Genomic DNA, 18,758 nt, shown 5'->3' with positions numbered 1-18,758 from the left:
CACCATCTCCATGTGGTCCACCACCATCAGTTCACCATCTCCATGTGGCCCACCTCCATCAGTTCACCATCTGCATATGGTCCACCTCCATCACTTCACCATCTCCATGTGGCCCACCTCCATCACTTCACCATCTCCATGTGGTCCACCACCATCAGTTCACCATCTCCATGTGGTCTACCTCCATCAGTTCAGCATCTCCATGTGATCCACCTCCATCAGTTCACCATCTCCATGTGGTCCACCTCCATCAGTTCACCATCTGCATATGGTCCACCTCCATCACTTCACCATCTCCATGTGGCCCACCTCCATCACTTCACCATCTCCATGTGGTCCACCACCATCAGTTCACCATCTCCATGTGGTCTACCTCCATCAGTTCACCATCTCCATGTGGTCTACCTCCATCAGTTCACCATCTGCATATGGTCCACCTCCATCACTTCACCATCTCCATGTGGCCCACCTCCATCAGTTCACCATCTCCATGTGGCCCACCTCCATCACTTCACCATCTCCATGTGGCCCACCTCCATCAGTTCAGCATCTCCATGTGATCCACCTCCATCACTTCACCATCTCCATGTGGCCCACCTCCATCAGTTCACCATCTCCATGTGGTCCACCTCCATCACTTCACCATCTCCATGTGGCCCACCTCCATCAGTTCAGCATCTCCATGTGATCCACCTCCATCACTTCACCATCTCCATGTGGTCCACCTCCATCACTTCACCATCTCCATGTGGCCCACCTCCATCAGTTCACCATCTCCATGTGGCCCACCTCCATCAGTTCACCATCTCCATGTGGCCCACCTCCATCACTTCACCATCTCCATGTGGCCCACCTCCATCACTTCACCATCTCCATGTGGTCCACCTCCATCACTTCACCATCTCCATGTGGCCCACCTCCATCAGTTCAGCATCTCCATGTGATCCACTTCCATCACTTCACCATCTCCATGTGGTCCACCTCCATCACTTCACCATCTCCATGTGGCCCACCTCCATCAGTTCACCATCTCCATGTGGTCCACCTCCATCACTTCACCTTCTCCATGTGGCCCACCTCCATCAGTTCAGCATCTCCATGTGATCCACCTCCATCGGTCCACCATCTCCATGTGGTCTACCTCAATCAGTTCAGCTTCTACATCTGGTCCACCTCCATCAGCTCACTATTTCTATCTGGTCCACCTCCATCAGTTCACCATCTCTATGGGTCCACCTGTAACATGTCAACATCTCCATGTGGTCCACCTGTATCTTTTCACCATCTCCATGTGGTCCACCTGTATCACTTCACCATCTCCATGTGGTCCACCTTCATCAGTTCCCCATCTCTATGGGTCTATCTCCATCAGTTCACCGTCTCCATGTGATCCACGTCCATCAGTTCTCTCTCCATGTGGGGCACCTCCATCTATTCACCATCTGCAAGTTGTCCACCTTTATCAGTTCCTTGTGTTCAAACCACTGTGTACAGCTACAACTCAGGATATTGGTTTCACATTTACATGCTAAGTATTTCCTCCCTCAAACATGGCATCTCTAATTATTCATTCTATTTCATAACAATATTTACTCAACAACTCCATATGAAAAGAATTTCAGACTCATGATTAAAAAGCTTGACAACTGAAGTAAGTGCTATTAACAATAATATGTGTCTATGCGATCCGTTCATGTTCTGTATTTACCCAAGAAAACTCATAACTCCAACAGGACAGTTCCCATGTAAATTACAATCTTGGTGTCAGCTGTAAGTGTGATTTCATTGTCAGGTGTAAACCTTATGTCAGAATCTATTATTACGCTGTTGAATGAGGACTTCAAGCATTTTTATCTGTCATCGTTGGCGTGTCAATTCACAGCTAAACATACTTGAGTTGGTGGTTATTTTGGTGTAGGAGGGGGCACCTGGCTTGAATGTTGCAAGCCTTAGTAATCAATCTGTATATTCCCATCTATGATAAAGTGGTGGGTCTCTAATTGCCTGGTTGTTAACATGCCATGGTTGGGGTGGCTAAAGAAGAGATCACTTTATGGAATCTATGTCTGCTTTAGAACTAACTACATGCTGTTATTTGTCATTTGGGATATTTTCAAGTGTTCAGTGGTAATTACATGTTTCTTTCTAAAATGTGCACAGTTACCTCCCTTTGGTGTGCCAGGAACTTACGATCATGGGTTCAAATCACGATTCACTCAGATTCTGTTTCAGGGTAGTACTTATGGCGTTCAACAGTTCAGAAATGTCTCAGTAAAGGGGTGTTCAACTGACACAGAATTATGGGGATTATTAACATTAGAGCTGATAGAACTGTACATGTGTGTAAAGTAACAATAGGCCAGATCAATTTTATTTCTTGTTTACAGATTTTTTGTCCTTAGAAAACCTAAAGGCAAGAGTCATATATATATAACAAAACACCACATATAATATCAATCAAGGCCAAAACCCACATGAATTTCTAAATCTATTGGTTTGTTTTAATCAACTAAAATTATGTTGAGTGAGTTTAGGTTTTACTCTGATTTAAAAAATATTTCACTCTTATCACATTAATATTAGAATATTATTTTGTTAAAAAATTAATTATTGTATATTTATTCTTAAAAAATGCCATTGGCACATCTGTAAAACAATAAATAAAATTTGTCTGGCCTTATATACATTATGACATTTGAATCAATATGACACTTCCAGTGAGCTGGATTGATGGCTTGAGAGCTGGATGCCGTTGTACAAAGCGATCTTGGCACTAAGGTGACTGTAACCCCCATACCATAACATAGACTTCAGGTAGACTTAGTGCTTATGTTGTTTCGTGCAACAGCACACTGAATGTTTACAATAATATCTAGTTCAATCACCCATATAGGTACAGTGTGTGATATCCATTGTTGGTGACTGGGGTGAAGTGACCAACTGAATCATGTGCTCTCGTGCTTACTTGGCAAATAGGCGTTTACTTGTGACCGTTTCAATGTGCTTAGAGTGGTGTCACTTTTTGTCAGTCACTGTCTGAATTATCTGACCTTTCAGACTCAATTCTAACTGACTTATGGACTTTAATGATAGTTAACTCCCTTGCCTGAGGAGGATCTGATTCAGGTTATCGTGGCAACAACATATGACTGTTATTGAAGCTATGTGTTTTAAGCATGTATATATACTGATATAATGCATGATCCACTTTTGCTATGAAAAAAGATCTTGGGAGATCTTGAAACACTTTGAATGAGATTTTAATTAGTTCCACATTTTTGTGTTTGGTAATTGCATGTCTTTTTAGAATGTTAGTATATTTGTAAACATATTTATGTTATTATCATAATATAGAATTTGAGATTTACTTTAATATATGATCACAGCAAATGGCTTCAATATATGACTATAATATGGCAATGTGGTTTCATGTGACATTACCTTGACAACAATATCTGGCACCAGAAGGAACCCATATGTTAACACTGGAAGGGTATTATTAGCTTTATTCCTTTAAGTATTGTGGTACCGGAAATCCCTGCCTGTGTCCTTCAGACTGTGTCACTGTGACCTACATACTTATGATGAAACATAACTAGCCAGCTCGAAGAAGTATCTATGTAAGATAAACAACTATATATATGCATGTATGATTAGAATCTCCTCCACTAGCTTTATATTTTCATCACATGACTGGGGCAATGAGCTGGGAGTGAGATGCCGTGATAACTGGCGTACTAATTGGCCATGTTGAGGCCATAATTAGTTCCTCATGCTCATGCAGGAATTATTGTCCAACTTCAAGGGTATACAGTCTCTCCAGAAAACTTCCTAACCTGCTCCCCTACTTTAGATAACGCACATCACTTAGCTGGCTAATCATGGAAGGGAGGCAATCAGGATACTCCCCTCTGTTGTGGGCTCGAAAAGAGGATTGCTTTTGTGCAAAGATGGCCCTGAATTCATTCTATTATTGTCAAGACATGTCTTCCTTGAAGCAGGATAGAATCCTCAGTACCACTGTTTTGTTGATACAGCCTGTTAAAATGGGGATTGGATGGTTACAGTGTGTGGCTTGGCCGTTGAGGTGACATGTTCTTGAGACTGGATCAGTGCCATCTATAGCTGGTTTGCATGTATCAGAATACAATGTTTAGAGGCTGCAGGAACCATGATTAAATATCCTGAGGGGGAGGATTATGGTGTTTTTGTGAGAATCAGTCTGTCTTTTTCATCAGTGCCTTAAGATGTTAATTCCGTGTTTTCAGGATCAGATGTAGAATTCAAAACATTTTTTGGCCAGATCATTCAGTTTGTTTTTATTCACTAATTCCCTAATCCACACATTCATCATCTGATTGTATTCACATTTATCAAGTGGTTGTGTTCACATTCATCAAGTGATTGTATTCACCGAAAGCAAGTGTGTTCATATTCATCAAGCAATTGTTTCCATATTCACCAAGTGATTGTGTTCACATCTGCCAAGTGAGCTTGTTGACATTCATTAAGTAGTATTGTTGACATTCAGTTATAAGATTGTGTTCACATTCAGCCAGCAATGGCGCTGACAGTCATCATGCTAGCACTTACCAAATCATGGTGCTTCCTGAGTCTACAGCTGTAAAACTGCTGGTGAAGCACTACACAATAGCCACCATTCAGTTGTGTACTATTTTGTGAATACTAAAACCATTGAACCTTGCACACTGGCGATTCCATGTCATACATTATATACTTGAAATTCTATAGAAATGCTTCTGCTACTGATCAAAGCAGAATCAGCTTAACTCTGTCTCCCTAATGGTTGTCGTGCATACGTATACCAAGAAGAGAATTACTAACATTTTTATGCACAACTGACCTGACCATTAACATAGGAACGTGTCACTCAGATGGAAAAAAGCCCAATTCTTCAGTTTGGCCAGACCTCAGTCCATTCAAGCATAACTGACCTATGCATTAACAAGGTTCAATGTTGTGTTGATCATCTTACTGAAAAAATCAGACAATTTAATGAAATAAATATAAGCTGATAGTGTCAAATTGAGCTGAACAATTTCATATCTGTACTTGTGCCCCTGTCTGAGCATATATAAGAGGGTTGTCCACCCCTCCCTCTGCTAAGCTAGAGTCTGTATGCTGGATCATAGGCCCCCCTCAGCTACAGCTGCGAGGATAACAACCTCAGGGGAGGTTTGTCATCAAGACATTAATACAGTCCAGAGAGTCCCCATCACTCCTTGCTTGAAAAACTCCCCATCCTAAATCATGCAAATTGCTGGTTATAATGGCCGAGGTGATGTTGACACATGCCGTACATTCACGGAATTTGAAGTCCATTTTCTTATTGTGTTTCTTTGACAATAGAAGGAGATGGCAGAGTAAGATTTCAACAGTCTGATTGCATGTGCCTTGCACACAAAGGACATTACTAGCTCTGTGCACAGTTCTCTGCATACACAACTATTTACTGGATAGTTTTGTCGCTGCAGGAAACATATTTTCTTGCATTACGATGAAGGATTATGGCTGCATGTTTATCTGTTGGTTGCCCTCACTGAAATGCCAGTCTTGTGTTACTCTAATAAATGTAGACAAGGAAATGTTTTTCATTATTTGAACCTTAGTTTGATTGTTATGTGTAGGAATTATTTTTGTAGGCAAGTTCTGAACATTAAAAGCATTCACATACCTGTTGAGGTCATATGACATCCTAATGTCATCATCTGTCGAAAATGATTTTATCATTATGTTTTTATCATCTTTGGGAAAGGATTTTCTCTAGGCTATGATCTTCATCCCAATATTGTTATAATGCTGGAAATGATCTTTATCCTTATGGTGTTATCATCTGCATCATATGATCTTTATCCTTCTGGTGTTATCATCTGCATCATATGATCTTTATCCTTCTGGTGTTATCATCTGCATCATATGATCTTTATCCTTATGGTGTTATCATCTGCATCATATGATCTTTATCCTTCTGGTGTTATCATCTGCATCATATGATCTTTATCCTTCTGGTGTTATCATCTGCATCATATGATCTTTATCCTTATGGTGTTATCATCTGCATCATATGATCTTTATCCTTCTGGTGTTATCATCTGCATCATATGATCTTTATCCTCATGGTGTTATCTTCTGCATCATATGATCTTTATCCTTATGGTGTTTTCATCTGTATCATATGATTTTCACCCTGATGGTGTGTCATCTGTAGGATATGATTTTCATCCATATGATGTTATAATCTGCAGGATATGATCTTTGTCCATTTGGACTGTTGTCATCTGTAGTGTATGATTTTCATGATTATCATCTGAATCATCTGATATTTTACCCTTATGGTATCATATTATTTTCATACTAGCATATTATTTTCATAGTAGCATATTATTTTCATACTAATGTATTATTTTCATAGTAGCATATTATTTTCATACTAGCATATTATTTTCATAGTAGCATATTATTTTCATACTAGCATATTATTTTCATCATTATAGTGTTATCATTAGTAGGATAGGATCTTCATCCTAATGCTATGTACTAAGTATCCAAGGATCTTCATTCTGAATATTTACATATGCATGCTTACAAATTTCTATTTCTAAGATACTTTTAACATTTTTAGAAATCATTCTACAGAGCAGTTGATATCTGTCATGATAAGGTTTTATTTATTCCGCCCACATAAAGAGATCCAAGTCCTGTCCTAATGACAACATAATGACTGTATCAGACCTCAGTATCATGGTGGCACAATCACACTAAGTTGGCCCATTGTGTTACTTTGGGCCAACACAGTCTACAAAGGTCATGATAATCCAAGGAGTGAGTGAGTCTAGTTTTACGCACTTTTAGCAATATTATATCAATATCATGGCAGGGGACACCTGAAATTGGCTTCACACGTTGTACCCATGTGAGGAATCGAACCCAGGTATTGGTATTACAAGCGGGTACTTTAATCACTTGACTAATCCTCCATCCCACAATCAGTGGGCCAATACAAAGGCTGAAATGAACACACACACATAACAGCCTAACAAGTTCACGTTTTAGCGTTAACACGATGCAGAACACACGGTTCATTAGCATGTGCAGAGTAAAGTACCTAAACCTGCAGACACAGGGTATTGCTTTCCTTGTATCATGCTCCATTTAAACACACCCAAGATTGGCAGCTTCTACATGTATGATGGAATAACAAGTACTTGTAATGAGCCAAGCAATATATATTCATTATCAAAATCTGAGGAAAGAATTGGCAAGGAACTCAAATAGATTTATAACGAGAAAGTCTGCCCTGTGGGTCCTTGATGCCTCTCTCGGGGCGTTTCAATGGATGATTGATGGTGGAGCTGAATGTGTATATGAAAAATTAAGAAGAAGACACATTTTTTGTCTTGACATATCAATTGACGAGCAGAGCTTTGTAATCAGTTTCTGTCATGTGTGGGGTGGTGGGGTAGCCTAGTGGTTAAAGTTTTTGCTCATTATGCCGAAGACTTAGGTTCAATACCAACATGGGTACCATCTGCTGTAATATTGCTGTACTATTGCTAAAAGTGGGATTAGGATTAGGATTAAAACACAAACTGTCATCCTAAATGTTAGACATTTCCCAAAAGTCTGTACAAAATGAAATGTTCCAATGTTACATCCGTTTTGTACTTGGTAATAAGGCAGTTAGAAGCTGTCAGTATGAATGCCAGTCATTCATACCATCAAATTAAGTGAAGGAACGATACTAATTGTTAATAATTTTGGTAAAACAATTTTGATCATGCTTAAGCAAGTGTATTTTACATCACATACCTTTGAGATACATGTTTTGTTGCCAGTGACTTGTGTTATGAGTATTTTACCTTATTAAATGAGGAAAGAATTTATGCATTCTTTTACTGATCTTAAAACTGATATATCGAGTGGCATCTGGGGAGAACAGTCATTTCTTAAAGCGGAAGTCCTAGCTGTCTGTGCAAACATCTACACATCTGATGTTCTGGAGCTTGTGCCAAGTTGGCTTATCTACACCAGCAATTTCTTTTCCATGTACACATCACAAAGTTTGGAATTTAGATATGAACAAAATTGAAAAGAAACAAACTTGACATTTGAAAGCAGGATGCACCAACTCAAATTTCACAATATTGGCTTGATTTCGTCTTACAGGAAACGATGTTAATCTAACGTTAACATTCCAATACGCAAAAACATGGTGCTTTGTTTGCAACTGAAAAATATGTTTAAGATATTGTTTCATTGTTATTATTTAATAATCTCGTGGTAGAAAAATTGTTTTTAGTCTGTGATTTAGTTTGGGCTTATATCGAAATGAGAATGAATTGCAGACTTTCTTGGTTCCATCTTCAAAAAGTTATACGTGAAGAGATGAAAGAAATATTGCGTTAATTAGTGGAAAATGTAGACTTGATTGTGTGTTTGAAATGTCAGAGGCGGTTTGAAAAACTTAAGTGAAGTGATAGCTTCCTGTCGGATGATGTCATTTGATTGGTGCAGACGGCTATATGAGGTTATAACAAAAGTAGGAATCAGGATATTGAAAAATAGATCCACAGATGTGTACCTTTGAAGTTAATTTTATGAAGCAAAAACAAAATAATGACTTGTGCTGTTATTGAGATAAGTGGTGATCTCCATGAAATTGTAATTTATTTGTTTGTTGTGTTTTTTTGTATTATGTAGATGTTAAAGGTGGGGATGTTAAACTGTTGGAAAGAAAACTGAGAGGAATGTGTGTTCTTTCTGTGTGTACATATTCCAAAGCTGAACAAGCATGAGTCATTTATCTAACTTAGATACCAACATATAATACACAAATATGTCAGAAAAATCGAAAAAGTTTTGAGCAGAAACAAACAATGGATAGATTGTCTACCTGTTATCATTCACACATGCACAAGGTTTTTCATAAAAGTTCTGCAGATAGCACCTTCTTATCTACAGACTGGTATTTTTGTGAAATACACATCAGTTATTGTAGGTTTCAGTTTGCAGTATATTTATGAGGAAACAATCTTGTTACGTCACAGATTCTAAATTATTATTTGTAATACTGATATAATATAACGGCTAAATAATTTTTTCTTCCATGCATTGAGCATCAATGGCATAACAGCAAGAAAGGTTTCAGAAGAGAAGAAAACACAGAATTCACTGTAAAATTCTTGTTAGGTACTTTTTTGTCATAACGTAATAAATATCTATTGAACACTGAATGTGTGAGTGAGTGACTTAAAAATTAAGGTCACATCAGCATTATTTCAGCCATATGGTGACAAACACCGTTTGAGGGAGTTGATGGTCTAGTAACAAAGCCCTCATAATTACAATACAGAGTTGCCTCTCTTATCCCTTCCAGGATCTGATGTTAATGTGTTCAGATCCCAGATCAGAGGGAGTCAAATCCCTCTGAATACAACTGTGTCTCTGAGGAAGGATGATAAAAATGATCAACATATTTGTAGAGATCAGATACAAAATAAACATTTTGTAATTAATTATAAAATACTTTTGCATTTTGGGGAATGGGAATATGCTCACATTTTTTAACACTGGTTTGTCTGCTCCAGGTCCAAACACACACATATTCTAGTGTATAGACTTATACACAACATTATAAAGTCGGGCACCATGATGTTCACTCTCTCAACCATTGGTGTGTCTGCTCGAGGCCCAAACACAAACATAGTCTAGTGTACACAGCATTATAAAGTCTAGTACCACGATGCTCACTCTCTCAACCACTGGTTTGTCTGCTCCAGGTCCAAACATACTCTGTTGTACATGACAGTACTGTTACAGATTTGGTGAAGGCAAGTAACTTCTCAGTCTCTGTTGAACTGAAACATAGTTCAGCCCTGACTCAGAAAGCAAACTCGTGGACAAAACAAGTAAAAAACTATTCATAAGGCAGTATTTCATCTGTGAGGAATTCCTAAGTGCTTGCTTACACAAGGGGAAGAAACAACTGATTTAGATAGAGACTTTAACAAAGAGGGTGTTACATGTAGTGGAAGATATGACACAGTGATAAATACCACCAGGTGTCTTTCATAAACAACCTGAAATGTTTTTTATTAGGAGATGATTTCATGTTGAGATCTTTTTGGCAAACTGACACTTCAGTAGCAAAAACTTCAGAATTTTTTAGAATGTTTGAAAAAAATGTTTCATGTCTTTTCAAGTTAATCTTGACTGATGTTGTGGAGAGAAAACATCTCTATGTGAAATGTTATATTGCTTGTCACGACTTGAACACAGAAATAGCTTTAAGACTTAATTCTATATGGTTTGCAGATCGGTAGATTGTATACCAGATAGACCCGAGGGATGTCTGTGCTGGGTGATGTGCTGGGTTAAGGGTGGAAATATCAGATTGCTGTTGAAATCTTATACATCAGTACCTGCCATGACAATGGGGGATTCTTTGTTGATTACAAAATGTCTTTGAAAAATTAATTGCAAAAATTGTTTTTTAATGAGTTTCTTAACGTATTCCATATGTTGCAATAAATTAGGTTGATAAAAAGCAAATGTAATGCTTGAGTTTCATGGCAGTAGTAGATAGTTCAGATAGAGTACCAGGGCTCAGTTACAAAAAACAATCGTAGTGCTACTATGATTCAGACTCCCATCCTTTAACATCGGCTTAAGAAAGTTGTAGCACTACGGTCATTTTGTGCATTATGGGCCCAGTACTGAAGATCTGAATATGGTATAAGAAACAGACTGTATTACTATGGATTGCCCCCAGTTATGAAACTTATGTGCTGTGATTCACTAAAATACCGTTACTTCAAACTGAATTCACTAAAATCATCATGGAGACTAAAGTCCCACAGACCTACATGCATGATGCTCATGCAGTCAATCACTTGTTTATCTGAATATATTTGATTATTTCTTGTTTATCATGATGTGGATGGACTATTGCTCACACCTGTGCCACATCTGTACATGTGATCTGTACAGGTAATCTCCATGAGGGCGATGGGGTAGGCTAGTGGGGAAAGCGTTCACTCACCACACCGAAGACACAGGTTCAATTCTCGACATGTGTACAATGTGTGAAGCCCATTTCTGGTGTCCCTTGTCGTGATGTTGTTTGAATATTACTACAAGCAGCGTAAAACTTGGACTCCCTCACTCATTAAACATGATCTACAAGTGTGTGGTATTTGTGCATTTGCTACAGGCCATATTATGTGAAAAACTATCTATACACAAGATCTGTTCATAAACTCTGTACATAAATTGTGTAAGTGCAGTCTGTAAGAAGGATCTGTCCACACAGTTTGTACATATGATCTGTACAGCTTGTCATATCATCCAGTCATCAGTGAAGCCACTGATCACAGAAATGTTGACACTGTGTGCACTCCATGTCATTGTTAACTCCGCAGCTTTCATGATAACTGCACTTTGGTTACAAATACATGTTGCATTTTCTTCCCAAAACCAGTTTGGCCCTGACTCTGCGCCATGTACAGAAACCACTTCCCCTACACACAACTTCTCCAGCTATGGAGGGCGTCATATTATCACACCTTGTTGCCACACCTAGGGGAAGTATGCAAAGCCTTGCCAACTCTCTCTCGGCAAAGTGTTAGCTACACGTTTTGAATGTGATATCTATATATTTATGTTACTTTGTGTAGTTATGAATGAAGTGTGCCGATCTGTTGGGTGGTCTTAGGATATGTTAGGGCGTTCATTCTATGTTCACATTCATGTCCATGTCGACATTCCAGTTCTTCTAGGACATGTTTTTGAAGTATGCCTGTCTGTCATGCTGTACACGATTTGTAAGTGTAGACTTGACAATGGTGTCCTTGTTGGGATTGAAATGTGAGATGAAAATTGCTTTGTTTGTTTTGAACAGGACTTTTGAAGAATCACAGTTCTGACAATCTGTAGTTCTGATTTCATGATAATATTTGCCACAACAGCCATAATAGTGCAACTTGTGAAAGGTTTGCTTAACAAGTGGGAGGTCTTTGTGCATCAAGTATGATTGTCTCACAAGGAGGGTCCATCAGATTTCATTGTTTAGTGCTATTTTCCATACAAATAGGTAAGACTTCAAACAACTGGAAAGAGTATTCTACTTAGTGGCCATTGTAGGAATTGTACATACAGTGGAATAAACTGCAAGACAATGGGTTACAGTAGGATAAACTGCAAGACAATGGGTAACAACAGGATAATTATAAACTATATGACCATGGGTAACAGCAGGACAAACTAGAAAGACAATGCATGACAGTAGGATAAACTACAAGACAATGGGTAACAGCAGGACAAACTACAAGACAATGGGTGACAGTAGCATTAAATGCAAGACAATGGGTAACAGCAGGATAGACTACAAGACAGTGGTAACAGCAGGACAAACTGCAAGACAATGGGTGACAGTAGGATAAACTACAAGACAAAGTTGAAACAGGGAAATGGAGTGGAAAAGTCCTGACTTAATGAAAATAATCATTCGTAATAAAAATAAATTGCACTGACCTTAAAGGTAATGCATTTAAAGTGATGTCTAAATGTTGTTTCAGACTGCACTTTCGACATCTGCTCCAAACATGGCAGACCTTATAATTGACATCACTGACATAGCCAAATTATTTTCCTCAAAATAAATAGTAAAAACACTTGAAAGACAAATATATTTTTTATGGCCATTTTTATTTTGTTTTCTTTTGCTTTCCATAGTATCATGATTCAGATCATGATAAAGGGAAGCTTTATAGGCTTAACCATGATTAAGTTGTCTTCATGACTTTCTGCAACCATTTAGAACTTATATAATGTGTTTAGCGCTGAAGATTAGCATTGTTTAACAATTCATGCATTTAAGTGATATGTTGAGAAGAGTTTTCTTTTAAGTGATGTGCTAATCCACAAGGTGGTGCCCTTGTGTGCACATTGTGCCAAGTGTGATGTGTAGCACAGAGACATTGCAGTGGTTCTTCTGTAACCAGGTAATCTCTAACCGCGGCATTCACCTGAGTCATAAAAGTGATAGCAGACTCAGGCAAGTGTTTTAGGACCTGATACATTAGCTTGCTAGCTGTTTTACATGGGTATTTAGAATTACTGAATGAATCATACTATCTGATATGGTTTTATGCCACTTTTATCAATAATATATCACGGCTGGGGACACCAGAAATGGACTTCACGCATTGTACCCTAGTCTGTCTCACAGTCCATGAACCACATTATTGTCCTTACTGCCAAGCCTTCTCTGAAATGCTACAGCCTTAAATGAAGCAAGTCTAGATTTCCTCTGAATCTCTGGTATCCTTGGGACTCCTTTTCATTTTATGTGTGTTAGTTTGTTACAAGCAAAATTATCTATATACAGATGTCAACTCTATCATTTATGTGCCATCTGTCTCCAATGAGAAGTATAACTCAAGTCTAAAAAGACTGGACAAGTCTAGACTGTCTGAGACCAGAAATAAGGACTTGTTCTGGGTTCCTAGTCATTGTATTTTGTGGATGTATATTTCTGACTAAGATGAGTATATTTCTGGAACTAAATATCAATCTAGTGAAGGTTTTCCTCCTGGAGGAAAGTATCGCTCAATTCTTTCACAATCCTTCAGATGACATTTTCTTTGGATAAATGGCTTAAATTGCCGTCGTCACCCATTTTCTTGTAGTTTATCCTTCTGCTACCCATAGTCTTGTAGTTTTTCCTGCTGTAACCTGTTGTCTTGTAGTTTATCCTGCTGTAACCTGTTGTCTTGTAGTTTATCCTACTGTTACCCATTGTCTTGTAGTTTATCCTACTGTGACCCATTGTCTTGGAGTTTATCCTGCTGTTACCCATTGTCTTGTAGTTTATCCTACTGTGACCCATTGTCTTGGAGTTTATCCTGCTGTTACCCATTGTCTTGCAGTTTGTCCTGCTGTTACCCATTCATGGCTGAGGTATAAATGGCATAGTCCTTCTTGAAATTTAAAATTGTTATGAAATGTACCCTAAATCTGTATATTTCTTTCAGTCTGTGCTGCCCTACGTGCTGGGTCAGACTGACACCTGCCTATCATGTGACCGCAAACCCAGCTCATGTCGGAAGATAGCTGGAATCTTCATGGTAACTGTTCTGTCCAAGAGAAGCTACAATCCAGTGGTGGAGATTCCAACTGGGGCATGTCGCATCAACATCACAGAGTTGGCGCTTTCTGAGAATTACTTAGGTAGGTGTCATCCACTATCATGTCAAATTGTTTGGGTACATGATAAAAAGGTGATCAAAGATTGCTGTTAAGTTAGGTGTAAGACAGTGTCAAATTATGCTAGCACATAAAGAAACTGTGCAAAATTTAAAGGAGTTTAACTCAGAGATTAGTGACATGTATTCAACGTGCATGCATGTGCCACATTTCATGACATGATTGGTTTCATCCTTGAGAGGTGCAATACATTGTTGCACGTGCATTCCGGGAAAGAGAAACAGAGCAAATGAATGCCACACAATACCGTCACTTTGGAAAGCTCACCCCCCTGCCCTGGCTATTGAAAGTATAGCATGCCAAGGCTAACGTCTGCACAATGTCATGAGGCCATGGGGAATGGTCTGTGGGTGAATGTCTCAATGACAAGAGGCAAGAACACCATTTCTGCCCTGGGGTGACGCTACCAGAACACAAATGACATCATCGATCAGCCACATTCTGGACATCCACGTGTACCAAAGTCAAGACAGAACAGATGGATAACGGTAACCCATCTACGCCAAAGGTTTCAGACTGCAGTGATGACTGCCTCGACCATCCCTGCACTTCGCCGTATTCACCCCAACACAGTTTCAAAATGTTTACGTCATCACAGGATCAGACCACGACGTCCTGCTGTATGACCTATCCTGACACAACATTCTCGACAAACTCGCCAAATGTGGTGCCAATATCATGTCCGCAGACCCTTGTTTTGATGGAGAAATGTTGTTTTTACAGATGAGTCCAGGTTTAACATTTCCCATAGTGATGGATGCTTATAGACTCATAGGAGAACGTTATGCACAGGCCTGTTCCTTGGAGAGGAATCGCTTTGGTGGTGCTTCTGTGATGATTTGGGGTGGAATAACAACACTCCAAAGAACTCCTTTGGTGATTGATTTGGGTAACTTAGCTGGTGTGGGCTACAGGGATCAGGTTCTTTGACCTGTGGCCATTCCTTTTCTGCAGCGTCATGGCCCAGGGTTAACATTCCAACAGGACAATGTCAGCCCTCATACGGCAAGGGTTGCCATGGATTTCTTGCAAAACCACAACATTGACTTACTGCTTTGGCCTGCAAATTCACCAGATCTCTCCCTGATAGAGCATGTTTGGGGCAAGATGGATTGATGTCTACACCGTCGTCGTCATCCGCCATATAATGACCTTGACCATGCAACAGAACTTAAGAGAATCTGGCGTGACGTCCCACAAGCCTTCCTTGCACATTTCATAGACTCTATGCATCGTCGATGCACTGCTGTTCTCAATGCTGATAGTTGACATACCTGTTATTGAGCTTGTGACATGGTCGTTTGACCCCTGTCCCGCTTGTGGACTCGTGATGTCATTGTGATTTACTTTTCAATTGAAATTCTTTCGACTTGTTATGGTCTCATGATCCCTCCTATAAAGTTTATATGTAACTTTGACATTGTTATCGTACTTATCAACTGGGATAATCTTTTGACAATTTACAGTTTCTTTATGTGGCTGGTAAATATTATATAGAACTATCTAAGTAGGTCTCAATGCAGCATTACATAGAGCTCTCTAGATAGATGTCAAGCCATTATTACATAGAGCCATCTAGGTAGGTGTCAGGACAATATTACATTGAGCTATGAAGGTAGACATCAAGACAAAATCATATAGAGCTAATTAGAGAAGTGTCAAGACAATATTACGTAGAGCTATCTTTTTAGCTGTCAAGACAATGTCACATAGAGCTGAGCAGGTGTCAAGACAATATCACATAGAGCTGAGCAGGTGTCAAGACAATATTACATAGAGCTGAGCAGGTGTCAAGACAATATCACACAGAACTATCTAGGCAGGTCTTATTCAGCATTGTATTGACCATCAACTCCTGATAAAGTGATAAAGAATATTATAATGCCTCATGTAAGAATGTCAAGTTTTGATTGGTTCACCATAATATATTGGTTAAATTACCATGCACGCCCATCCCAATCTGTGAACAGGGAGTACAAAAGTCATTTTATCCCGCCATGCCTCTGTGACCACTCTAAGTGAAAACAGCATGCATTGCCAAGCCTATAGTAATGTGCACTGCACTGAGGTCAATCGATCAGCTGGTGTCAGCATGGCAGCAAGGAAATGTGAACCATGGCATCTCACATAAATAATAACACCTCGCATAATAATAAGTCGATTTGATGAGTATTGGTTTCTTTGATTTAGTAAAAACATTTGGCGTAATCAATGCATTTCACTTTGTGTCTTGAGAAATAGTCGGGAGTGATAAAACCTGGTATTTCCCTCAACACGATGTGATAACTTATACTCTGAATACTGAATGACTGTAATGTAACTTCACTGGCATGGTGTGACACTGGTCACAGATGTTACCTAATGTGTTCATACATTTAGGCATGGTGTGACACTGGTCACAGATGTTACCTAATGTCTTCATACATTTATTTGGCATGGTGTGACACAGGTCATAGATGTTACCTAATGTGTTCATACAGTTAGGCATGGTATGACACAGGTCACAGTTGTCGCCCAATGTGTCACACAGTTAGGCATGGTGTGACACAGGTCACAGATGTTACCTACTGTGTTCATACAGTTAGGCATGGTGTGACACAGGTCACAGATGTTACCTACTGTGTTCATACAGTTAGGCATGGTGTGACACAGGTCACAGATGTTACCTACTGTGTTCATACAGTTAGGCATGGTGTGACACAGGTCACAGATGTTACCTACTGTGTTCATACAGTTAGGCATGGTGTGACACTGGTCACAGATGTTACCTACTGTGTTCATACAGTTAGGCATGGTCAAACAGTTAGGCACATATTACACTGGTCTAGGGTCAAGAAATCTGCCTGAAAACTGATCTCAACAACATAGCCAAATCTTGTGGAGTTGTTCACTCAACCAGTCTGATACCTTGCCATTATACTTTAATGAATAATTATGAATAAACATACAGATTTCTCATCAAGATCCTATTTCTGGGCTGATATGAAACTATCAAGGCATTTTACAGATTCTTATGATTCTTCAAAGGCATTTAGAATCTGTATTACAGATTCTTGACCTGGAACTTCACTGCTGATATTCTGACATAACAAAAAGTTGCACATGCAGAGGAAATGTTCCTGTTCTGTGTATTTGTTCCATGCAAGGCAGCATTTCACCATCAAAGGTTCCCCCATAATAGATGATGGTTTAGGGTTGACTCCAGGAAACGAGACAAGCACCTCCTAGCATCCCTTGGGATCACGTCGACATGTGTTCATTGTAACCACATCAAAGATGGGTCTCGCAATGTTGCACAACTTCCGATGGATTGTTGCAGCACATGCAACTCTTTACATCAAATAACAGGGTCAAAAAGTGAAACACATATCAATTTGATTTGTTGATTTGAAAAAAATGTATCAATACAAACTGTGTCCTCTAGGGAATTTTGCTCAAGTTACAGATGTCAGAACATGACAAAAAGTATGCTTCTTTCTTAAACCCAGCAAGTTCAGGGGACTAGGGTGTATGATCTGAAGCCCTGGTTCTTGTTTCCCATGTGCATCTGGTTTGGGAGGATGTTGTCAGCCCACCTAGGTGTTCAAGCTCTTGGGAGCTCAATATTCCCACCACTGAGACCAGTGGCTAACATCTAACTGCAAGATGTATAATACACATGAGGCCAAAATTGGGCTGGCTAGATTCTTCAGACGAAATGCTAGATTCTGAATGTTAGATACAAGATTTAAAATACAGATGCAAAAGACTAGGTGTTTGACTAGATATTAGAGATACTAAACAAGTACCTAAACACTAGATTATGGAAGATAGATACTAGAAATAAATGGCAGATGTTAAATGGCATATTAGATGATAGAAACTCGATGGTATATTCTGAATATATATCTGAATATATAGTTTTCGTTGGGAAGATTTAGATACCATAAGAAAATATGATTTTTGATTAGCTAGCAACATTTTGAAAAAGACGAGTCTTGAGGAAAGGTCACATTATTTTATTAAATGGATGAGAAAACATGTCAGTAAGAATCTCTTGTATTTAAGTCAGATCGTCAGGAAGTCAATTCCTCATGCAGGACAAAGAGTGGACAAGATGAACGGCAATGCAAGTGGGATGATAATAGACATATATCTGTTACATTAATGGATACTGGTTGACTTGGCGTGCATCCTTAAGCGCAGCATGAGAAGGCTACAAATAGTTTGGCTGCAAGGCTACGTAACACTGCGAATGCTATTAGTTCCATGTGGTCACAATTATTATCATTATTAATTACCATGTGTCAGCTCATTACTGTTGGAGGGTCAGCTTGTGATAAATGTGGATGTTGCAGGTCTGTTTCATAGCAGACATGTTGAGGAGACTCGTGGACATTTCATTGTTGAGATGGCGGTTGTAGGTTGGAGACTGACAAATTCTTTAATGCTGACATTTGCAGATACGACTGTGTGACTTGGGTTAGTTTTGT

The 18,758-nt window shown here is 39.1% G+C and overlaps 1 protein-coding gene across 1 annotated transcript in view; it reads left to right on the top strand.

Moving 5' to 3' along the window:
* LOC137278244 (thrombospondin type-1 domain-containing protein 4-like) overlaps window positions 1-18,758 on the top strand; it is a 54,923-nt gene that overhangs the window by 20,805 nt on the left and 15,360 nt on the right. The window contains exon 2 of the mRNA XM_067810466.1: window positions 14,055-14,250. Coding sequence (XP_067666567.1) covers window positions 14,055-14,250 — 196 coding nt within the window. The remainder of the gene's footprint in view (window positions 1-14,054; window positions 14,251-18,758) is intronic.

The sequence above is a fragment of the Haliotis asinina genome, chromosome 3 (assembly GCF_037392515.1).
Source record: "Haliotis asinina isolate JCU_RB_2024 chromosome 3, JCU_Hal_asi_v2, whole genome shotgun sequence".
In the NCBI taxonomy this organism is placed as follows: Eukaryota; Metazoa; Mollusca; class Gastropoda; order Lepetellida; family Haliotidae; genus Haliotis; species Haliotis asinina.
This window is presented reverse-complemented; position numbering and strand designations above follow the sequence as displayed.